This window comes from Mesoplodon densirostris, chromosome 10 (assembly GCF_025265405.1).
Source record: "Mesoplodon densirostris isolate mMesDen1 chromosome 10, mMesDen1 primary haplotype, whole genome shotgun sequence".
In the NCBI taxonomy this organism is placed as follows: Eukaryota; Metazoa; Chordata; class Mammalia; order Artiodactyla; family Ziphiidae; genus Mesoplodon; species Mesoplodon densirostris.
Genome location: NC_082670.1, coordinates 76,373,113 through 76,397,386, shown reverse-complemented (window position 1 = coordinate 76,397,386; position 24,274 = coordinate 76,373,113). Strand labels below are relative to the sequence as shown.

Here is a 24,274-nt window from a genome sequence, read left to right as displayed (position 1 = left end):
TTCTGAAGCGAGTTCATTCCATCTTGAATAAATGCTCCAACTGTGGTGGTTTCTAATCTTGTTTGGGTCACGGATCCCCATTTGAAGAAGCTATGGACTTGAAGACAAAAGAAAGAAAAAGGGAAGTTATGGACTCACTTTACTGGCAGAGCCAAGGTGTAAATTTTCCTCGATGCATAGCTGGATCTCAGGGCTCGTACTGTATTAAGGAATTAAGTCATTGGTGGCATCTCCCTTCCTCCTTCCCTCCCTCTTTCCCTTCCTTTTTGTCTTTCTCTCTCTCTCAATTCCAGCCTTGTTCTCGATCTCTCTTTATCCCTCCCTCTCTTCCTCCTTCCCACCTTTTCTCACTTCCCTTTCTTCCCCTCTCTCCCTCCCTTCCTCTTTTCCTCCTTGTTTCTTCTGCACGTTCCATGAGGTTGACATCAGTCCTGCTGCTTCTCTCCACTTGGTGGCAAAGATGACTCCCAACAGCTTTGAGTATTCTTGGATTTTAGAGGAGAGACACCCCTCTCTTCCAGCATCCATAACAGCCCTCTAGAGGGACTCTTACTGGTCCTTTTTGGATCATACATCCAGCCTTATGGGAGATGTAGCTTCCAAAGGAAAAAAAAAAAAGGGGGGGGGGCTCTAATCTAGAAGAAAGACACTGAAAGCTGATCAGGCTAAAACAATAGCCCTGCCATCACTTGGATACATGCACAAACTCATCCAGAAAAATACACAGACAGAATTGTCCATGCAAGAGCTCACCAGCCTTTGCAGCTCACCTGTGGATAGCAGTGGAGAATCAGCTCCTGGTTTCGTTAAATGTTTGAATTATATTCGAGGAAACAAATGATCAATTCTTACCATTATTGCAGTTAAACAGTAATTGATTTATATTGCTAGAAGGTATATGTCATGTAACCTGATATCTTCATTTTACAGATGGGGAAACTGAGGCCCAGTCAGAAGCAACTGATCCAAGCGTACACGGTAAGTTCATTGCAATCCAAGGCTGTCCCTAGAACTTCCGAAACAAGAATATGTGTTCCTGAAGAGTCTCTGGGGAGGAGAGGATGAGACAGACTCTCCTCCCAGTTGGCCCTTGATGACACAGGGGAAATATCATTTCATTTCTATACTTTATGGACTCAAAGCCACTGGATGTGAAATTCTCTCACAGTCAGACACATTTTGGGGCAACCTGCAAAGTCATTTGCCCTTTTCATTATGTGCCTTTTTATGGAAAAAGAACTTTTGTTGGACAAGAATTTCTTACCTCATAGAACTTCCTGAAGCAGGCAGCTTGCATTCAAGCCTGGTTATATGAGCCCAGCTGACCAGATGGAGCCTCTGCTCTTATGTGCACAGAACCAGTCCTTCTGGAAGGAGAAGTACCAGCTCACAGACTGCTGCACTCAGCTGCAGGTCCACCCATACCTTTAGTTCCACTGAAGCATATAGACAAGCCTAACGTTTGACCTTAAAAATCCACCTTGACTGCTTCTTGTGTCTGTGAACTGCTGTTACAAAAGGTTGGAGAGACATTCTAATTCTTGGCATCACTAATTCATAAGAATAATCACACTAATAATAAATAAACACAGATAAAAATAATTGAACATTATGGAGTGTTTGCTACGAGCCAGACCATGGCACCAGGGACCCATGTGCACCACTCCTTTATTCCTGACAGCAGTCGCATGAGGTAGGTACCGTCATGATCCACATTTCACAGCGAGGGGGATGGAGGCCCACAGAGATGACCAGAAACGGTGCCCATTTATAGAGCACACTTACTTGGTGGAGCACTGTGCTAAATGCTGTACTTACATGAATTCACTTATCCTGGCAGTAATCCCGTGAGGTAGGTACTGTCCTCATGTATTATGGTGTTATTATTATCCTCACTTTGCAGACAAGGAGAAAGAGGCCGGAGAGCTTACACACCTCACCCAGCGTCCCCCAGATGGTGCGTGGTGGAGCCAGGCTTCGCACCCAGGGCTCAGCAAGCCCTCTGCTTCAGGGCCCAGGTCAGGTGTGGGGGCGCATATGGGGCTGAAATTCAGATCCTACTGGCACCCACCCCGCAGTGCTTCCATATCGCACGTTTGGTCTCCACCACGACTATCCAGCTCACAGAGGCTTGAAGGAATTGGTTGCGTCGTCAGCGCCACTGTTGGCCCATGTGATGAGAGAATGGCAGTGGGGCCCAAAGGAAGTCCAGCCACGTGTGAAAGGAGAGCTGAGACAAAGGTTAGCATGTTGCATTTTAACCTGCTAGCCATGGGCCTCTCTTGTTTCTTCTAAGCCCTCATTGTCCGGGCATCGGCGTCTGTTTTTCTAGGCATCCTTGGGTTTGCAAGGTGGAGCATCTGGTGACAGGAGACTGGACAGGTGTCATCAGGTGGGAGAGGACCCTGAGCTCCAGGCTAAGTGGTGTAGACCTAATCCTGTTGGCCTTTGGTTCTCAACTCCAGTTATTTGCATACCGCTTGCCTGATTCTTACTATGTCTTAAGACAATATGTAGTCTGAGTTAAGTACCTTATAAAATTAAATAGGCTTATTGTTTTATTTAAATGAATATACTTTAAGAAAAAAAATGCCACCATCATAGATGAGTAAGTGGGATAATTTTCCATACATAGCCATCACCAAATATAAGAACAAAAAAATAATGAAAATAAGGACAATAAAAGTAAGTATTGAAAACAAAGTTCTGAGTCTGAAGCTTTCTCTTTCTTTGTTGAAAAGGGAAACTGGCAAAGGTTAGAAATGTGTTTGTGGGGCTGAACAGAGAGTTCTTCTTTGTTACTGAATCAGAAGGATTGAAAGTGGTCAGTGAAGGAATGTTTAACTCTGTGGCTCAGGGATATTTCAGACTGTGCCTGTGGACCCCCTGTAATCATTTCAGGGGTCCACTTTGATCTCTGAATTTTAGGAAACCCTCCTGCAGCAACAAAAATCCAGAGATGGATTTTTAAATAAACTTTATTTTTAATAGGCTTTATTTTTAGAACATTCTTAGATTTACAGAAGAACTGAGCAGATAGTACAGAGAGTTCCCATATAACCTTCCTTCCCACACAGATACAGTTTCCTCTGTTATTAAGATCTTACATTCACATGGTATATTGTCACTAATGGAACAAACATGAAGACGTTGTTATTAACTAAAGCCTATTGTTCATTTAGATTTCTTTAGTTTTAACGTAATGTCCTTTCTCTGTTCCAGGAGCTCATCCAGAATCCACATTATGTTTGGTTGTCATGTCCCTGTCGGCTCCACTTGACTGTGAGTTTCTCATACTCTCTTTGTTTTTGATGATCTTGACAGTTACGAGGAGTACGGATCGGGTATATTGTAGGTTGCCCCTCCGCTAGGATGTGTCTGATCTTTTTCTCATGGTTAGACTGGGAATATGGGTTATGGGCAGAAGACCACAGAGGTAAAGTGCCACTTTCATCACATCATATCAAGGGTGCATACTCTCAATATGGTTTTTGGCTGTTTGATGTTGACCTTGATTGATCGATCACCTGGCTGAGGTAGTGTTTGTCAGGTTGCTCCACTGTACTTACTTCTTCCTCCCACTTTATGATAGACTTTTAAAGTGCAGAGATAAATGATCAGATCTCTGTCTCAGAACATTCTGCTGGAAGTGTAGAGGACACCACACTGGCTAGAGAAGTTCCCAAAGTCTTTTGGATCAAAATTGTCTAAGTCAACAGTTCATTGATTTGGTCCGTTGTTTGGACCAGTCAGTTTTCTCTTCTATTTGAAAATACCTTTGCCACCTCTAGCCTTGCCTCCCCCTGTTGGATTACTTCAGCATCTATGGCAGAAGTGATCCTTGTGGACAGAACAGACCCTTTCCCAAGTGCAGGGCAAAGCCAGCATTTCTATGTTAAAAACAGATGTTGTCTGTGCCAACACTGTGACTTCACTTAGACAGGACTCAGGAGAGAAACTTTGCATAAATTCAAGACAGAATCTCCATGTCTGCATAACTGCAACTCACTGGATAAGGACTTTATGGCTGTTTGAATTGGAGAGGTGAAATATGAGTATTTATTTACGTAAGCATAACTGTTAGAATTGTTTTCTTTTGCAAGTATCCCCCTCCCCCAGCAAAGAAGAAAAGAACAAAAACATAACACAAGACAATTTGAGCAAAAACAAATACATACATACACATACATACATATGGCTTCATGCAGTGAACAGTTCAAAGGTAGTGGGTTTCAGGAGTGGCTTGCCCCAGGGGCTCAAATGACTTCTCACTGTCCTTTTCTCAGTTTTGCTTCCTTCATGGTAATCCATTCTTGAACAGTCGCCAGGTTTCAGGTGAGACCCTAGACCCCTAAGGGAGGAGTCATGTGCTGTTCCCCACTAGGGATGGAGCCCACCTCAATCTTGTGGATCGAGAAAGGGGAAAGAATGGACTCTCAAATAAGAAAGGGAAATGGATGCTGAGGAGGGAAACATCAAAGGCACACAGCAGTATGACATACTCACGGCAAAACATCATTGGAGACGGGTTTATTTTACCTGTGAATAGAACCTTGACCCAGAAAGGAGCAACAGGATGTATGTTCAGGTGGAAACATTAGATTGGCAATGAAGACATAACTGAAATCTCTGTTTTATAACTATTTTGCCACACTTGCTCTGTGGTAGCATGCAGTCATATAATTGCATGTACCCTCCATTTCTGAATCTAACGAATGGGAATAATATGTCTCTTAACTATCTGGCGTGGTATGTGAGAAGATAAAATGAGACAATAAATGAGAAAATGTTTAGAAAAAATATTTTAACAGCAGAACTCTCTCCATAATTCTAACAAAGTCCTAGAGTGACTTGTTTCAATTTTTAGAACCTGTTTCCAGAGAAGGAAGTCTTCCTTGTTAGAGGCTCAGCTATAATGTATTCAGGCAAATATATCAAGCAATAGACTTTAGGGTAAAAGCTGTTGAGAAGGAGTTATTGCCCTTTGCCATGACATGGATGACTCTCACATAGCATTAGGTGAAAGCACATGGACACAAGAGAACCAACTGTGCGAGTCCATTTATGTAAACCTCAGAAACAGACCAATTTCCTCTATGGGGTTAGAATTCAGGATAATGGCTCACCTTCAGAGGGTTTGTAACCGGTAAGGGCACAAGAAAAGGTCACTGGGATGCTGGTGATATTCTGATCCTTGGCCTGGAAGTTGGTTACATGGTTCTGTTCAGTTTATGAAAATTCATCAAGTGACATACGTATAATCTGTGCACTTTTCTGTCTGTGTATCTCATTGAAAAAGTTTATCCTAAAAATATTTAATGTCATTAAGCATGAATCCAGTTTCAGATGACAAAGGCTGGAAAACTAGGGCCTGTGGAATGAATTCAGGCTTCGGATAGTTCTTGTCTGGCCAGTACCGTGTCTTACGTCCTTTTTTCCCCCAGGGCAGTAGTGATAGGCTTGGAGTCTGGGAACTTGGGGAAATGTTAGATGCACTTGCCGTTTCTCCATGTCCTCATTTCTCTCTATAAAGCTACACCTGGCCCACTTCACCCCAGAGTGTTACCTGCCTGACCCCCTGAAGGTATTTGAGTTTGTGGGTTCTGGAAAGGTTAAAATCCTGACTCCATCACAGCCCAAAAAGTGACCCTGGGCTGGTTACTTAGCCTCTCTGTGCCTGTCTTCTAATCCTAAGATTATAATACATTCCCAGAAGGGTGTTTTGTTTTGTTTTGTTTTGTTTTTAATAAGGATCAAATAGGCACTTACCACAATGCCAGCCACGTGACAGATTCTCAAAAAATGGAAATGATAACTATTACTAGTAGTAATATTGCCATAAATAATAGAATGTTTAATGAAATAAAATTGATGGTCTCTTGTGGACTTCCAGCCATTGTCTCACAAGAATTGCTGCTGAGCCAGTCCTTGCTCAGATCCCATTTGCCATGTCAGTGTTTTCATCAACCACATTTAAGAACCAGTTACCAGATCTGGATATTGGGGGCTGTAAATTTCCCTGGTGACTGTTGCCAATGGCAGGTAATTGTGTAATTACCACTTGTATTTCCACAAAACACGTGAACTCAAGTCAAAATCAAGCGTTTTAGACAATAAGACACCAGGGTTTTAAAATGCAGGAAAAAGCTGCCCAACCTGTATGATAAGAAATGGGTGCCTGGTTAGAAAACAGAAAAAGGACTGATACCAGTGTGGCAAAACACCACTGGAAGCCTTTGCACTGGCAGGACCATTCCCCTTTTCCTTCCCAAATGCTGCATACATCTGGAAGAAGAATTAAGGGTTTAGGATTAGCCATGGGTTGGTTAGGAATCAGTACCTTCACCTCTGGCCACAATCCATGGCCTTGGTTTTCAGTGTTCCTTTGGTAATGTAGTTGCCTTTCTCAGTTTAGCATGGTCATTTGGAAATGATGCCAGGCTGTTCAACGTCCTTCAAACAAGGTAGCTTAATGGGTTCCATGGAAATATCCCAAGACAAGCAACTTTTAGAAAGTTGGACTAGGACTTTTAGAAATATTGACACCATAACTCCAATCGGAAATGCTCAAGATAGTCCTTTGCAAGATGTCAGACTTAGACCCCAAACTGTAGTTGAAGATTCTTTGGTTTCTGAGCATCATGTTTGCAGTTTATGAGAAAGGAAGTTAAAATGGGTTGCAGGGAAAAAAATGTCTTGCCTTTGGATTCCCTCAAAGTGTTTGATTTTTTTGAGAAAGAAGAAACTGGATAAGCTTTATTGTTACTATTATTTCTTCCCATGCAGTGTCTGTGCATTAGCAGGCTAGCATTCCTGCAGTGGGCTTAGGTTGAATTTGTGTTTCTAGAAGGAGCTGTCCACATCAGCACAGGACCAAGGGGGGTGAGCAAAAGTCGAGCAGGTTGAGCAGTGATAGGGGACAGAATTGGAATTTCTTAAGATGACCAGTCCCATCTCTCCTGAACCTCCAGAAATTATAAAGTCATGGGAGAAGAATTTCTCCAAGAGTCTTATTTGGCTGGCCAAAGAAACTGAAATTCAACAAATTGAAAAGTGATCACAGTGAATTCTCAAAGAACAAGTTCAGAGCATGGCATGGGGCCATTTTTAAAAGTGTAGATGCCCTTCTACCAAGCTAATAAAATGGCCCTATTTTCCTTCTGACAACAACGGTTTCATTGATATATCATGTTGCCCCAAACCAGTCGAAATTGATAACAGAGTAGTTGATTTTTAAATTACCTAAGACTCAAGTAGGCAGAAAGAAATAAAAATTTGCTCCAGGTATTTGGAGGGGCAGGGCCTTTTGCAAAATTGGACAAGAGGGATCATTAGTAGCCCTTTCTTCACTGTGCATGTGTCCCTTGCAATTGTTCCGAAAAGCGTGGATTCCTCCTGGTTCACCTGGAAGTCTTGTCTCTTCCTAACCTATGACTTTGGTTCATACAGTGTCACCTACTGTCAAAAGTATCCAGCTGAAAAGAGTAAAAGGCATTTGACTGAAGAATGATAATACGGGCAAATTGGATTCCAGATTTTGAACAACTCCGAGGTAGTTTATGTTCATCTTTTTTTCAGTCTCAACAGAAGAGTAAATTGCAAGATGCCCCCTTTCTATGTGCTACAGCTTATCTCTGAAGAAAACAAAACACAAGCGGGACGGCTTTGCAGAACAATCCTCCCTTTATCCTCCAGAAAGGGCACTTGTAGGTATGATTAAATGTAAGCGAGCTAGGTAAAATGGATACCACATTTGGAGCAAGGAACTGTATTTTCCTTCAGCCAATATTTTGGAAAAATCTGATGTCAGTTTGGACATTGGTATTAAACCAATCCATACAAATTCAGGCAAATACAGCTGCAGAAATCTCCTGTAAAAACCAGTCATTTTGTGCTGAGGGCATCTAACTGAATATTAGCACATGGTGGTAACTAACCAATCAGTTTGTGCATTTGATTCGAATTTCAGAAGATAATTGTTTCATTTCCAGGTCTGTCTCTAGCTCACCATTTGACCTTCAACTAATTGCTTAATCTCTCTTGGCTTCAGGTTTTCTATCTTGAAAGTGAGAAGAATAATAACAACCAACTACCTATCTCATCCGGGTATTGAGTGGATTAATGGGGTCATGTTTGTAAGGTCCTGGACAATTCTCAAGAGAGAAAGTTCTACCACTTTTCCGTTTCTGCCTGGTAATATTTTAGAGCCATAAATGGGAAGGGCTGCATTTAATGGGGTCGTTATTACAGACGGATGCCCTCTGCTTCCTTATAACTAAAGAATGGATACCTTTTGAAAGCAGAACTTTTCATTATTATGAAACCTCTGATTCTGTTTTGTTGGTGCAACATTCTGGAACTCCTGTGATAAACCAAGCGTTCTCCTCTAGCTAAACAGTCCGTGGAGCTCTGAGGAAGGCACCATAGTTTCATGACCACAAGGAATTACCCAGACTATTTCTGCTTCAGTAATACTTAGATTGACTTTTGGGGTCAAACAGACAGGTTGAGTCCTGTCTCTGCCACTTCCTGGCTGGGTGACCCTAAGCAAATCTCTCAACCTCCCTGTGCTTTAAGGCTGTTGGGAGCATGACCTTTATGTAAAATGCTTAACACAATGTCCAGCACATGGTAGGCTCCCAGGAACCATTACCTATGTTAATAGTGTGTGTGACCATAACTGCGTGTATTCTCCAATGCCACGAAGAATTATAATGAGTTCTAGTCCTTGATTAAGCAAAACTTAACTCATCAGAGCTTGTGTTTAACCAGAACCTGGCTCATCATGGCTGTCCAGTAACACTACCCTCATTTTGTGAGCACTTTAGATTTAGGAAAATGGTAAATTAAAAGGAAACAACTCGGTGTCAGGGATTTATGCAAATTCCTATAGTATATTTTTTTTTGTCAGTGCTGATCTAGCCCAATCTCCTGACTTTCTGGAGCCGATAACTGCACAGTAGCTCTGAACGGCTGACATTCACTGAGAAGGAACTACATGCCAAGCATTGCACTAAACACGGTGAATACATTTTCTCCTTTAATTGTCACAACAGCCCAGTGAGGTAGGTACTCTTAGTAACTGTCTTACAGAGGGGGAAACTGAGGTTTAGTGAGGCGAAGTTATCCGTCCCTACAGTTATTAGATAGAGGCACCAGATTTCATTCCTTACTCTGACTCCAGGGCCCTGTTCTAACCCAGAGCCATCCAACAGAAAATAACGCAAGCCATGTATGCAATTTTAAATCTGCTAGCAGCTATATTTTTTAAAAAGTTAAAAAGAAGCAGGAGAAATTAATTTCAATGATATATTTTCTTTAATGCAATATATCCAAAATATTATCATTTCAACATAGTCAATTTAGAAGTTCTTAATGAGATATCTTATAATCTTTTTCTTTTTTCATGCTGAGGCTTTGACATTCAGTTTATATTTGGCACTTACAGCCCATCTGAATTTGGACGAGCCACATTTCCAAGTGCTCAACAGCCGCATGTGGTCCGTGACCACTGTACTGGGCGTGTGTAGCTCTCACCCCTGTACCGTCATGCCTGAGTCACTGAAGTCTGTGTCATCCAGACTGTATTTACTGAGGAAGAAACTCAGTAAATTTTCCATTTTTAACAAAGGTAACAAAAAGGTATAGCAGGAGTTTAACATGTTAATTCTTACACTCCCAGTTTGCTAAACAATTAATTTATCCTCAAAGAATAGCTTTTCCTAGAACATCCTGCTAGCTGAGCTTTTACTTTGTCATATTTAATATGTATATTTATACAAGTTGGTATAAATAAAAAACCATTAAATGAATGACTGAATGAATATATTCACTACCATGGAAAAGGAGGCTCTCTTAGGCAGGGAAGATACGTAAGTACCATATGGGCAAGAACCTTATCTAATTTTTGCCCATCTCTGTAGCCCTGCCTGTAGGAAAGTGCCAGGCACGGAGGAGACTTGCAACAAGTATTTTTGGGAGCAAATTGATGAATCCACATGGAGAAATTAGTTACTTCAAATTTTATTCCTAACGGGCATAGGGAATCTAAGTCCCTTCTTTCTCTCCCCTGAGTATTTGGATTTTAAGGCTCAAAGTAATGAATTTAATTTATTTAAACCATTTATGTTTCCAAATGAAATAGCATCAGAGAGACCACAGAAATCAAGAGTCTACTTTTTTTTGCTGTTTGTTTGTTTTGTTTTGGTCGCACCGCGTGGCTTGTGGGATCTCAGTTCCCCTGACCAGGGGCTGAACCCTGGCCCTCGGCAGTGAAAGTGTGGAGGCCTAACCACTGGACCAACGGGGAATTCCCGAGAGTCTACTTTTAAAAGACAATTGTTGACTTCCTCACTGATAGTCCCAAATATGTCAAAGGCAGATGTCCTGTAGATGTTGGCATAGGTCACAGGCTGCACTGTTCGTCACTCAGCCTCAGAGTATTTTGTCTCTGAGAAAACACCCTCACATACTCTTTTCCTGGCCCAGACCTCACTGCTTATCCTCAAAGTGCTCCCGAGATCCTGTCCTGACTCACAAAAGGATTCTTCTCCCACTCCACACCATTCATACATTAGTGCTCACCCCCCATGGCTTCTTCCTGCTCTGACAAGATATTCTGTCTCAAGAGAACCTGAGGATGGTCTCAGATCAAATCTCCTTTAGTTTCGAGGGGGCTGGTCCAAACCCCAGCAGGGAACAGGTATCTGCCATTTAACCCTAAACCTGAATTTGCCTTTTTAACTTAAATATTAATTTCCCTAAGACAACCAAACACTGTTGTATTTTCAGAACTCTGAACTGCAAGTGCTAAAGCCCAGTTCAAACTGATTTCACAGAAGAAAGGTAAGGAGGTTAAGGTGGCCCTCAGGCATGGCTGGATCCAAGGGCTTCAACAAGGTCAGAAGGCCAGTGTCCCATTTTTGTTCTCCATTTCTGGGTTCTGCTTACTTCTATATTGCCTTCATTTTCAACACTCGTTATGTCATGGGATGCTTCCCAACCCCTTACCCAGAAACCACATTTATAGCCAACCAGGGCTCTTGATCTGCAGGATTCATCTTTAGCCTGGCTATGTGCCCTGGGGCAAGTTGCTTCACTACTCCAGACTTAAGTTCCCCTTCTGTAGCATCAGGATAATAACAGCCTTCAGGTCAGGGTCCATATTATGTACATAAAATGCTTAGCACAGAGCTGAGTGAGTGTTTTAAGACAGAAGTGGGGGGAAATTCTATTTTCTATGAGGTAGGTAGTCACGATGGTAGAAAAGAGACTGTTTACAAGTTCTCCCAACCTCAAACCAGTCTCATTCGACAGAGGACAGTGTGCATCTGTTCTCTGAGCCTCCTGTAAGACTTCAGTGCTTGGGAGCCCTGGCAATGACATGGATGTAGAGGGTTTGTCTTCTGATGGTGACCCATTGAGTCAGAGTAAACCCCTCTCTCTTGCTGGACCCCCTTGTGACTCGTAGCCTGGCCAGCCAGCACGAGGAGGGATCCCCAATGTTGAACTTGGTCCTTAAGAGGTCACAGACCCAGCGCCCTCACCCAAGCAGCAGTAACAACCAGGATATGTTTACAAACACATTTGGGGGGCTTCCCTCTCAGCCATACGTTTGAGATTTTATTCTAGAGCCTGTTCGGGTCTAGTGCTTAGTGTAAGTGCTCAGTAATTACCTGTTTTCTAAAATGAACAAACCAACATGATAACATGACCTGGCACATAGAATACTTATGTGATGAATGTATGAATGAATGAATGCGTCATAAAGCTTGTTAAATGAATAGTTGATGATCTACAGTAGATGAGCCATAAATATTGGCTGAATGAGCAAAGAATGAATGAATGAATGAATGAATGAATGGCCTGTCAGTCATGTCCACGGCTACTACTTTCCATATGTGTTAAGCTGATCTTTGATTTATTTTCTGTAGCTGTAATTCAGTCCCAACAAACTGACCCTCTAAATTTATGACTTGTTTTTATTTCCTGTTGTTGAATTTTGAAATAGATGATGCCGTCACATGGATTGAATTCCGTTTTCAAATAGAAAGAGGTATATTCAAACATCCTTGAATTGAGCATGCAGAATGAGGGAGGCATGGTGCTTACGTACCCACTAATCTCTGTTATGACATGTCTGCATGACTGAGAGTATCATGCTCCTGGGTTGAGGAAAGGAGGGTTGTCCACAAATGACACATGAGTGGAGCCATCATGTTCCTGTATATACTCGGTAGATATATGTACGGGCTGGAATAGGTAAATGTAATCCTTTGCCATTATTCATTTCACTTTCCTGAATTCTGTGCTATTTCCAAGGAGTAACTGCTTTTCTTCTGGGTTAAGTAGAAATCTTTGCTTAAGTCAAAACCACTTACTTTAAATACATTCAGAGACACCGGGATCTTTTGCCCTAGGAGTGTTTCTCATGTTTTTCAAAGTCAGTGAATTGTCACTTGACCTTAATGGACACTTATAGATCACTGAATTAAGGATTAAACTAAGTGGAGAAAAGAAGCTTTTATCCAAAATTCTCTGATTTATTGAGACAGATTTGGGAAGTCATAACAGTGTCACTTAATTGAGCATTGATGATTATAGTGCCAATGTATACAAAATTAAAAGGACTTGGGATTTAATTCTGCTGTGTGGAATTATTTGTGGTCCCTTTTAAGGAGGTCGAGAATATTTGCACAGAAGAGAAAAATCTTGTGAGAGCCACTCCAGTTAAAATTCAGTAAGATGTGTAATTGCTATTGTAAGTCAGAATGTTCTTGAAAAGTTAAAAAAAAATGCCTCAGCTTCCTAGATATTTTGTGCACAGGTTGGTATCAGGAATTCCAAATAAGTGACTAAATGGTGAAATGCTGTCCCTTTCATTTAGATACGTTACTATGATGTATCTCTCTTGCTGAAAAATTTTCTCCATCATTGGTTTGAAGTTAAAAATTGTGTCACATAGCTGAAAATAACAAGAAGAGATGTTCATATTCTTATGTAGTCGTGAGATGCCAGGATGCACTTTTCTTCTTCAGGCAAAATCCATTTTTAACACTCATCCTCCAGGTAGGCTTTCCAGGTGGTCATGAAAGGAAACTTGTTCATTGCTTCTTATCTGGAAAGGATAGATTTGATCTATATTGGAATCTTCTTAGAGCCGAATCTGCACATTATCCAGCCCCTTTCTAATGAGATTGTGTTCTTCTGCCAACCAGTTTCACTGCATACCTAAGTTGGAAAATTTTAAAACATATTACACTTTTCTAGATTTTTCTTCCAGAGAAAGGAACTTAGCTGAAGAATTTGAAAACCTTCTCTTACATACCCAGAAGTTTGGCCGGGTAATGGGTCGTTTGGGAACAAAAGTAATTACCGAGTGTAGGCAAATCAGATTTGCAAATCCTAATACACAGATTTAGGCACATGATATTGAAATTTGTGACCAGTAAATAAATAAGACAAAATAAAAGTCCAGCATTTTCTCCTGTCTCTCAGGAGAGACTAATAAATGGACTTGGGTTCCCCTGCAAATAGTTAACCTATGTTCTCCTAGGGTTCAGCATCTAGAGGCCCAGTGGCCCACATACAATATGGAATGGGCAACAAGACTGACCATGCCAGCTGCCTTTTAAAAGAAAACGCCAGTTAAGAAAAAAATCGCCTTTCTGAAGAAATAGTACGGCAAAAGGGGGAGTAATGGAACACCATCTTCCTTCAGAAGAAAACTATTTCTCTTATCAGACTCCTTCCACTTAAGGTAAGCCTTGTGTGGGAGAGACCAGGGGGAAAGGTGGGGGCACATTTGGGGAACCAGGGAGACATTAAAAAATAGTTTTGCCTTTATTTGTAGGTAAAGTATCTATAAAGTATACTGGTTAAGCTCCTGATATTAGAGTCAGATTACCAAGGTTCAAACCCTTGCTGAGCAGTTATGTGGCTATGGCATGACCATTCATTCATTCATTCATTCATTCATTCTGAGCGTTTCCTCTGGGACGGACACTGGAGGTTACAGCTCTGAACAAGGTAGATGAGACCCCTGCCTTCCTGGAGCTTACATTCTAGTGAGGGGAAACAGAAAACAAAGAAATATGCATGCCAATGAAATGAGCTCATTTTAGACCAGGATGGAAGAAGAAAATCATTCAGAGAACCACCGGCAGGGGGAGCAGGAGGTCCCTTAGGTTAGGATGTATACACTGAGGTGGTGGCCTGAATGAAGTGAGGGTGCCCAGGTTGGGGGAACAGCTTTCCAGGCACGGGGAACAGCAACCACAAAGGATGCATTACGAAGTGGCTGCCAGGCAGGTCAACTTGTTTAGACTTTATCTGGTAAAGTAGGGAGTGTGTGCAAGACTTTGAGCAGGGGAGTGATATGATCTGAGCTGCACTGGGGAGGGCGAGCCCTCATGTCCTCTTCTCTCGCGTCAGGGATAACACAGGAGGAGCACCAGGCTGAGCCCTTCTCAGAGAACAGGGAATTCAGAGGACATTGTCCAGACAAGGTCAGAACTCAAGGTGAGTTGCTGAGTATGGATGCTTTGATTGCTGCTGGTGCTGGTGGAATGGGGGCAGGGGAGTCATGGTTTCATGGCACGCCAGTGAATGAAATAAGGACAAATCTTTGACAGATCCATCAAACTGAACTGGACTTGAATCAGACTTTCCTGGTGTGGCTTACTCTGGTGGTTTTTGTGTTTGGGGCTTAGTGGAGTGAATCAGAAGCTTTCAGGAAAGGACTCCACTAAGGTAAGCCTCATGTGGGAGAGGCCAAGGGGAAAAGTGTGGGCACATTTGGGGAATCAGGGAGATACCTTTAAAAAAGTGGTTTTCTCTTTATTTATAGGTAAAGTATGGTGGTTAAGCCTCTGTTATTTAGATTCAGATTACCAGGGTTCAGACTCTTGGGTTTGAATACGAGAACAGCTTGGGTTTATAGAAATTGTGAACTCTTTGAACCCTTTTTTTTCTCTGTATCATGCGGATAAAAACAGGATCTACCCCATGAAGTATTAAGGATGAAACAAAGCAATGAATTTAAAGAGTTCAGACAGGAGCTGGTATCTGGCACATAATAAGAGCTCAATAAATGTTACCAGCAATCATGACTATTATTCATTACTCATTATTATCTCAGCACTTACCAGCCTCATCCTTATTGAATTCTACTGTGCAGACCCGGCGGATCATGTATAATTGCCTACCATATTTCTCTCCTCTTCCCACACCTCCGCCCCTACCCTCCTCAGGCAACTCATTTGTCTCAGGATTTTCCCCAGAGACCCAGGGACAGATATTCCTCATGTTGAAATCATTACAGCAGTCTTCTCCATGGGCAGAGGCTGGACCGAGGCCTTTTGTACATTATCTCAATTGTTGGAGCATCCCTAATACGTTCCATTTTACAGGTGAGGAGATTGGGGCTCAGAAGGGAAAGTGACCCCTGTAGGGTTCCTTGGTCAGCAGGAGGCAGAGTGGAGATTCAGGCTTAGGTCTGTTTGACCTCGATGTCCCTTAAAACTCAAAAAAACAAAGCACCCATTCAGACCCCCCCACCCCCACTCACACACAAAAAAAGCACCATTGACTATAAAAATAAAGAGGGCTCTAAGTTAGGAGAGCACCGTGATTAGGCCAGTGCTAGGAGAGCCTGAGGTTCTCAAAGAGACTCCTTGAGTCTGCCCAGTGTCCAAAATTGTCCTCTAACCTCAAAGGAGCCTCTGTCCCTTCCTCCCCACCAGGCCGGTGGCCAGTGGCAACACAATGTGATGGTATTACTTTGACTGTGGCCATGCGGTGGTGAGGAAGCCCTGACCCCCTTCCGGCCTCTTTGTCCTGTTTAGTGCTCCATCTGTGGGCCCCTCGCCAGCAGCCCGGCTGGTCTTGACTCTGAGGTGGAGGAGTAAACATCTTGGAAATCTTTATTAGTTTATTTCAGAAGATGGAGCCTGTTTGTCCCTGGGGCCCATCCCTCTTTTATGACCTCCAGCCCTTCTTGACAAATTCTAGTGACCAGAGAGAAAACCGCTTTCTACAGCGGATCATTAAAACACCACCATAAACCTAGGGCCATAAAATATTATTTGCTGGGCATAAAAGGGGGGTAGATTTTCCCAGAATGACAACCCAGGCCCTGCTTTCTCCCACTGAGAAAGGCGGCACAGGGATGCGATCGTTCATAAATTCCTTATCTTGCACTCTGTTTTGTGAAATAACCCTGTTGGGAGAGCAGCCAAAGATATTGATTTATTTGTTCCACAGACTCAAAAGCATTTTTAATGAGTGGAGTATGGCGATGCCTTGCCAGTGTGTCTGCAGATGACTCAATCTGTGTGCACACACCCAAATGCACACACGGTTTTGCAAAGGGAAACCATGGAGTTCCACAACTTGGAGGTAGGTTAAACAAGAATATTTGAAGGTGGAGGTGAAGAGGCATCCATTTGCCTCCTTCCAACTGTCTGCTCCTCTCCCAGCCAAATTAACCAGCACCCATGGTGGGACTGGTTCTTACAACTGAGCCTGACTTTCCAGAGCAGAACCTGATTGAAAGTTCTCAGTGGATTTCACAGTTGGTTTCCCTTGACTTTTTCCCCTGGAAAGAATTTCTTCATCCATTCATGCATTCATTTGGTCATTCAACAAATACTGTTGAGCACTTACCAAGTGCCAGGCACGGTTCTGAGCACTGGAGTTACAGCCGTGAAAAACACTGTCATAGAGGTTATTGCACCCTCGTAGGGTATAATCTCAGCACACCCAATATTAACTCCATCAGATAAAATTCACAATCCTTTATCTGAACTCCTTGAGGATAGACTGGTTTGTTGGAAATTTTGGAATCTTTTTTGAAAGATAAAATGGGGCATATGATTATTTAGTTTGCAAATAGCCCCAGTGAGGTCTGGGGAAGTACCTGGTAACCCAACACCGTTCATATTTCATCTGTGAAGAGTATGAACATTCACTCCAACTGGGATAAATTAAGACTATAAATGATCTTGTCATGGGAGTTACAGCTTTGCCACCAAAGGAGCTTAAAAACCTGTTTTCAGAGCTGCTTTTTGTAGAGTAGCAGTTATTGAGTGCCCAGTGCGTGCCTGACCCCTGCTAAGTTCTCCAGAAGCATCACTGTTCATTCTCACTGCACCCCTGATTTTCAAGGTCATCTGTTTCATTTTCACTGCTCTCCTACCAGGTAGGTCATCATATTTCTGTTTTTCTTTGTTGTGTGGCGAGGTCATTATATTTCTCTGGTTTTTGTTTGTTTGTATTGTAACAAAATCAATATTTTTGTTGTCATATGTGTGTGTTTAAGAGGATTCTGAGAGGCTAAATGACCTGTCTAAGGTTTCACAGCTGGAAAGAGGCAGATTTGGGACTGGAACTCCAGACCGCAGAGTTTACAGTCAACCATAACCTAGCACCAGTTCCCACTAGAGGAGAGACAGCAAAGCAGGAAATAAAACTCTTGGGGCTATGTCTACACACACTAACAAAGGCAATTAGAGAGAAGCAGGCAATTATTCAGATAATTCAGAATATAACTTTTTTTAAAAAGGTTTGTGGTTAGGTAGCTAGTGTTTCTGGAGCAAATTCTCAGAATAGGATCTTACAAGCATCTACCTCCAGCACTCAGGTGCTCCCCACGTGGGGGGCTTCAGCTCAGCACCCTTTGGGAACTCTATTCTTAGTCAACTTACTTCCTGACACTTATCAGAGCCTCCGTGGGTGAACTGGTTCCGAAGCCATGCTGCGGGGCATTGCTGGGGTGCCAGCCCAGGAGGAGGGTGTGTTCCCCACAGCTGGGAGAATCCAGGCTGCAGCCGCTGGGCCAGAGAGCTGGAGGGAGGGAACTGCGGAGGGACACTGACTGCCCAGGGGCAGTTTGCCAGGAGGGGACCCATCTTTATTTAGACCCTCCTTCCCATGGGCAGATATAAGGCTAGATTAGAAATTGGAAAATAGCCACTCTGTGGTCAAGGCCTAGAGAATGTGAAGGGAGAGGGGATTCAGGTGAATGGGAGATGTCCCAAGGGCATCTATGATACAGTTGGGTTCCCCCTTCTTAAGTCTGCAGGCGCCCCTGGTGAAAGAAATCGTCCCCGGAGGAAGCCAGGGCTTCTCTTGCAGTTTGTGGGAAGCCCACACTGCCATTTTGGTGTGCCCAGCAAAGCCCAGGACCCTGGAGGGGTACAGGCAGCTGGGACAAGTAATGGTCAGGAAGGGACTTGCAAAGGGTGGGGCAGCATCGCCCTGGGGTGGTCAGCCAGAGATGGGAGTGGGGGATGGGAAGAACAAAACAGCCACTGCCCCAAGTACCCAGGCTAAGGGTTTTGTGCTTTAAGGTCAAGGGCATGCCAGATGTATGGCAGAAATTGAATCGTGTGTGTGTATGTGTGTGTGTGTCTTCCACCTTGGGTTGAGGATGGGGAGGGCTGAGAACAAGAACTGCACTCCAGTGTGAACCACTGTTTGTGGGTGGTGCCCCTGGCGTGCGGGAGGTAGGGGTCACACGTCCACCAACCCCGCCCAATCGGGGTCCCCAAAACCACAAGTGTCTGGAAGTACCTGGAAGTTGCAGTGCCCTGCAGAACCTAGTTTTGCCGAACTTCCCAGCCTTTTCACCTGAGGGGACCAGCCAAGATCCAACCCGGCAGGATCACGGGTCGCTTCTGGATGCGTTGGGTCGCAGCCAGATGCTCAATCGCGCACCCCAGTACCCAAATCTACTACACTGGGGGCGGTGCAGGATGTGTGCGCCTATCCTCTTCTCCAGCCCCCGGGCTTAGGGACCCTCCCCCAAGGTTAAGAATGGGAAGGGGGTCCTCCTAGAGATTCCGTGTCATGGCGACAGCGCCCCGTGCAGCCCCAGTGCGAGCGGCCTTGGACAGGTGAGCCAAGGGGTCCAGGCTGAAGTTGGGGTTCAGCTTCCACTGGGTAGGCCGTTTTGGAAGGAGAGCAGAGGGCCGGGCGGCGGTCAGGCAGCGGCTGCGGAGTGGACCTCTCTCTTTCAGCAGATGCCTGGGGGATGGGGAGCCAAAAGCAGGGGGCTCGAGCACGGAGTGTATCCCGCCCCCCTGCACCCCAGCTCGTGGTACGGCTTTAAAATCCTGCAGAGTTTGTCATAGGTCGGCCTCAGCACGCATGCGCAAAGGCAAAGTATAGTTTTTTTCTGTCTCCCCTCCCCTCCCCCCCTTTCCAGCAGCCTTTGGTTCTGCAACTTAAATTTTTTTTTTTTTTTTTTTTTTTTTTTGCTCTTAGAACACCAGGGTAAAGAGGAGTCCGGAGAGAGTGAGGGAGAGAGGGAGGCAGTTGGCCAGGAGGGCCGGGGGGTGGGGGGGGGGACGTGGTCCCTGCGGTCGGTCAGTCTGTCTGTGGGGCGCAGGATCGCGTGGAAGGCTGCTGCAAGCTCCGAGGCGCCGCCTCCGCCGCCCGGAGTCCGGTTCCGTGCGGCCGCTGCCGAGCGAGCTCCTCCCGCCGCCGCCGTGCCCCGACCGCCCGCCGCCCGCCTGCTCACTCTCCCGCCCCTCCGTCCCGGCGCCAAACGAGGAGGTGGGGAGCCACGCCGGCCATGGACCGCCGGAGCTGAACTGCCGCCGCGGAGTCCGTCGCCCTCGCCCCTCTCTAGCCCCACGGCCGAGGTGCCCGCGCGCCTCTTCGCCCTGGAAAGGCGGGGAAAAGAGGGGGATTAACCAGAAGAGGGAAAGAAGGGGGTTGGGAGGAGGGAGCCAGTGTCTCCCCTGGGGCAGTCGCGCATCGTCCCCGAACCCACTGGAGGCAGAACTTTCGGGGACAACTTTTACCCAGTTTGCTCCCCCTTTTTGCCAAACCCTAAAATGAAAGGACAAAAGTTGGCGTTGACTCTTGCAGCTCGGATGGCGACTTCTGCATTTTCAGCGGCATCTCCCGGAGAAAAACCCATGCGCGCCTGATTGTTCTGTGGCCCCCAAGCTGCAGTGCGTGTGGGTGTGTGTGTGTTTGGGTGTGTGTCTGTGTGTGTACACAGACGTCCACACACTCACTCGCGGCCGCAGGATCAGCGCCTGGAAGCAGACGTTTCGGCCGCAGACTTAAGAGAGGAGGAGCTGGAGATCAGGAGGCGTGAGCCGCCAGGAGTCTGCAGAATCCGTGGTGTGAATGAACTGGGGGCACCTGGGCGCACGGATCGCCTCCCCCACCCCCCCGCCCCGGGCCAGAGTTGAGTTGGGGGGCATTTTTTTCACCCTCTTGTGAAGAATTTTTTTTATTTGTTGTAAAGTCTTTTGCACAATCACGCCCACATTTGGGGTTGGAAAGCCCTAATTACCGCCGTCGCTGATGGACGTTGGAGAGGGAGCGCCTCGCCGCGAAACAGTCGCCTGCGCGCCCTCGCCGGACCCGCGGCTCCCTTGTTGCGCGCCGGCCGGGCCCTGTTCCTGCTGCCGGCAGGCGGACTTCGGCGCCCCTCGGTTCACGGACGCATCCCAGCGCTGCTCCGGCTCAGGCACCCAAACTCGGACGCCAGTGACCGCTTGGGCTCCGATCCCCTGAGCCTGCCCGACGCGCCCTGGAGGAGCACGCAGCTCTGCGCCGGATCGTCCCTCCGGGCTTAACCCGGCCGCTCCGCTCAGATTCTTCGGCTGCCCTCGGTCTTGCGGCGACTTCCTCCCCGCGCCCCCTCCCCCTCGCAATGAAGGTAGGTGTTCTGCGCTCCGCCGACGCTCGCCACTTTTTTTTCTTTTGGAAGTTAACTAAATATCCCGCCGCCCCCCCACCTATTCCTATCCCTCCCCCCATTTCTCCTACCGCCTGGAGAGGCTAGAACTCCCGCGTAGCTGGCAGGGACCCCTACCCTTTCCCTGCCGCGCTACCCCCCCCCCCCTACACACACACACCAGCCCCGCGCACTGCCTCGGCCTCCCAGGAGACCTGGTCCCACCAAACGTTCTGCAAACTTTTTAGACTTTGGAGAGAAAGTGGGGAAGAGACAAGACAGAAACACAGCGGTTCACGGATGACTTTCCTTTTGCCCTGAGAAAAGCGAGTGTAATTTACTTTGTATATTTCAGTAACAGCATAATGATTCAATTCAACAAATATTTACCAAGCGCGGGCACAGAGAAGGTGTGTAGCCAGGGCTCGGGAAGGGGACTCCTTGGTTGAGAGACCGTGAAGCTGGACTAGGGGCCGACTGTGCCGAGCAGCGCACCTCTCGCCCTCCGCAGCCAGAGGCCAGGTTGCAAGCTCAACGCAGCCGGGGACCCAAGCGCAGCAGGCCCTGTGCCTTTAAGAGTTCCTGGCAGGGGGCCAGCGTGCACCCTGGCTCGGGGAACGGGGTCGCGTTATTAGCATTATTAGTTGCCACTGGGTGAGCTCCGCAGTTTGCAGCAGTGATGGGGGCGGGGGGAGGGCTGGCAGTGGTGGCTCTAATCCTGTCCGCTGGGAGAGCGCGCCCCGGCCCCCTGCGCGGAATCTGCCTTGTCCTTTAGAAACATTGGGGCCTCCGCGTTGGGAGAGCGGGCGGGGGGCAGTTTGTGAACTCTTGTTTGTTTTAATTGTCAGTTGTATGTTAAAGCCGAGTCACACACTCCGAGGGTCACCGAGAGTTCACTTTTACAGAAAGTTAACATTTCTTCCTGCAGTATAACTTGCTATTTTCCAACAACTTTTCCTCTCTGTCCTCCAAGCTTCGATCCTTATTTTCATTTTTCTTGATCTCTCCCCTTTTCAGTTTTCTAGAAAATAGGCTTGAAATTGTAATTAAGATGTTTCCTAAAGCGAACAAGCACCCCCCCACCAAAAAAAACCCCGTTTTTAAACCCCCCAAACTTGGAGACCCTGTGGCCTTGTTTTACTTTCCAATCGCAGCCTGGCATCGGGGCCCCTTCTCCTCCCTCGTCTTTCTTTAAATGGACAGCTTACTGTGTGGAAGTCACTTGGAGCCAGCGGTGGGATGGCACCTCTTCAACCCCTGCCCTCCCGCCGGCGTTCACGGCTGCTCCAGCCAGATGCGGAGATTTTGTTTCTAGACAGCCTCTGCCAGGGGAGTTCCGAGGGGCCAAAGCTGAAAGAAAGCGCGCAAGCGATGGGAGGCAGTGGAAATTGTGTGTCCGAGTGTGTGGATCTGTTCCCTGCGTGTTTTGGGGCGGAGTAGCAGGTCAGTTGTTCTCGGGTCTTGGATATACTAGCCTTACTTAGCCAGGCCCGTCTCCACAAAGGAAGACCCTACCCAGGAGGCCCAGCCAAAGAGTCCCTTGCTTTTCCCTCCGCTCAGCGGAGCTCCCCGGTGCACAAGGGGTTAGTTAGCACGGTGCGCCAGAGCTCAGCTAGTCCTGAAGCCTTTTTCTTCCTCGCTGTGCGGTACCGGCTGCCCCCTGTTGGTTGCCTTGAGGTAGGACGTCTTGGAGTCTGTTCCTTGGGCTGGCGGGCAGCTGCTCGCCTCTTCCTCCCACCTCTGGCTCTGCAAGCGCATCCCTTCAGATCACCAGGTCCCACTCTCCCAGGAGGGGCCCTCGGAAGCCCCCAGAGGCCAAGCTGCACTGGGTGGCTGTGTTAATAAGGAAGGGGCCAAGGGTCCGACCCAGCAAATGGGGCTCGGGCAAGTGGGAGAAGGATTGGTACCCCTTCTCCAGGGCATAGCAAGGAACAGGAGCGTCACCCTAGGAAGTCTCCGGTCTGGCCTTGGCGCTCTCACCAGTTTTCCCTGTGGTCGAGGACAAGTGGTGCTTTCTCTCCCTCTCGGCCTGTTTCTTGTCATTTAAAAAATGGAGTTGAAACTGCCTCTGAAGAGTGGGGGTTGAAGTGTTCTTTAATTTTCTTTCTCCTTCTGCCGACAAGCAGATTTTCTGGACAGAGTTGAGAGCCTGTGCCTAGAGAGAGCTAGACATCTTGTGTGGGAAGGTGGAAGTGGCATCTGTGTGTGTGTGTGAGAGAGAGACAGACAGACAGACAGAGACAGAGAGAGAGTTGTCTTGCAGTCTGGAGAGCCTTGTCCGGGGATGGATGAGGTGAGGCAGGGAACAGAACTAGACTTGGCCACCGTTCTTCCCTTGGATATGCCCTGTTACCGGACCTGCTGTCGGTTCTGAGTCAGGGCAATCAGAGGCTGCACACCTTCCTTGCACTGATTTGGGCTCAAGGAGCTCCCTCCTCCACCTCCTCTCTCCGCTCCACACGACCCCCGCCCCCCCAGCACTCAACGCTGTGGACACTTCCCGAGGCACGCTTGGCGGAGCCCTGGCTCCTTGTCTGCTCCCCCAAAGCGGACCTCCTTTCAGCCCATCACCCCTCCTGCTTCTCTCGGCAGCATTCCCCTGGGCAGGACGCCCCAATTTTGTGGCTGCCACTGAGTTTTCTCCTGCAATTTTCTCCGTCTCTTTCCTTGCTTTTGGGCGAGATCGCAGGTGGGGGTGGAACAAAATTTATCCCGCACTAAGAGCTGGGATTCTTGGGGTTTCCTGTGCTTTTCGCCACCGCGAGCCCAGGTCAATCTAATTTCTTCCTCCCAGTTTCTCCATCATTTCCGCTCCCGGAGACGGGGGGTGGGAGCTGAGGATGGAGGTGGCAGGGGATGCCCAGATCAAGTGAGATAGCGCCGTCGGCCGAGGGTCCAGAATCTTCGCCCTCTCTCCGGGGAATTTCGTTTTAGGGGCCTCCGGCCTCGGACTTGGGTGCCTCGCGAATTTGCGCGTGCGTTCCGAAGCTTTCTGCTGCCCCAAACGTCCTCCAAACTGGTGTGACGGATTCCTCTCTCTCTCTCTCTCCCTCCCTCTCCCTCTCCCTCTCCCCCTCTCTCTCTCTCTCTCTCTCTCTCTCTCTCTCTCTCTCTCTCTCTCTCTCTCTCTCTCTCTCGCCCTCATCACTCCCGGCCTGCACGCCAGTTGATAAAGAAGGGTTAGGGACACTTTTAATCCAGTGCGAAGGCTTTGGAGGAGAGACAGAAAAAGCAGACTGCTTGGATCTGTTCTGAGGCTGGAAACAAGGGCGTGCGAACGAACTCCCTACCCCCACCTCACCCCTCCCTTGTGCTTGAACCTCTCAAATGCCCACAACCCTCCTACTTGCCGCACACTAGGAACAGATTCCAAGGAACCTTACAAAGTCGGTTTCCTTGGGCCCTGAAATTGTTCACAAACTTTTAGTCCGTTCTTTGGTAAACTCAGCTTCTGCCCAGAACTTTTGTTTTACCCTCGGTGTTACAGTCTCCGGAAAGGTCTTATTTCGTACTCTTTTCGGATCAGATCTCTTGGTAAACAGGCAGGGACGTTCACCCTATAGAGTAGATGTATTA

The 24,274-nt window shown here is 46.6% G+C and overlaps 2 protein-coding genes across 9 annotated transcripts in view; both read left to right on the top strand.

Annotated features, from left to right (window-relative positions):
• ERC2 (ELKS/RAB6-interacting/CAST family member 2) overlaps positions 1–14,736 on the top strand; it is a 985,114-nt gene extending 970,378 nt beyond the window's left edge. For 3 of the 7 annotated variants that reach the window (XM_060111325.1, XM_060111321.1, XM_060111329.1), the window contains 9 exons: positions 931–978; positions 1,904–2,241; positions 3,223–3,282; positions 7,450–7,552; positions 8,051–8,193; positions 8,912–9,022; positions 10,792–13,759; positions 14,434–14,520; positions 14,634–14,736. In XM_060111325.1, coding sequence (XP_059967308.1) covers positions 931–978; positions 1,904–2,241; positions 3,223–3,282; positions 7,450–7,479 — 476 coding nt within the window. In that variant the 3' untranslated portion in view covers positions 7,480–7,552; positions 8,051–8,193; positions 8,912–9,022; ... (1 more) ...; positions 14,434–14,520; positions 14,634–14,736. Of the gene's footprint in view, positions 1–8; positions 90–930; positions 979–1,903; positions 2,242–3,222; positions 3,283–7,449; positions 7,553–8,050; positions 8,194–8,911; positions 9,066–10,791; positions 13,760–14,433; positions 14,521–14,633 lie in introns of those variants that run through there. The other 4 variants (XM_060111322.1, XM_060111323.1, XM_060111324.1 and 1 more) reach the window with 4 other exon arrangements.
• A 1,537-nt stretch (positions 14,737–16,273) lies between these two features.
• The window catches only part of WNT5A (Wnt family member 5A), a 31,850-nt gene continuing 23,849 nt past the window's right edge, over positions 16,274–24,274 (top strand). Inside the window, exon 1 of one of the 2 annotated variants that reach the window (XM_060111335.1) lies at positions 16,274–16,398. In XM_060111335.1, coding sequence (XP_059967318.1) covers positions 16,321–16,398 — 78 coding nt within the window. In that variant the 5' untranslated portion in view covers positions 16,274–16,320. Of the gene's footprint in view, positions 16,399–19,396; positions 20,681–24,274 lie in introns of those variants that run through there. The other variant, XM_060111336.1, reaches the window with a different exon arrangement.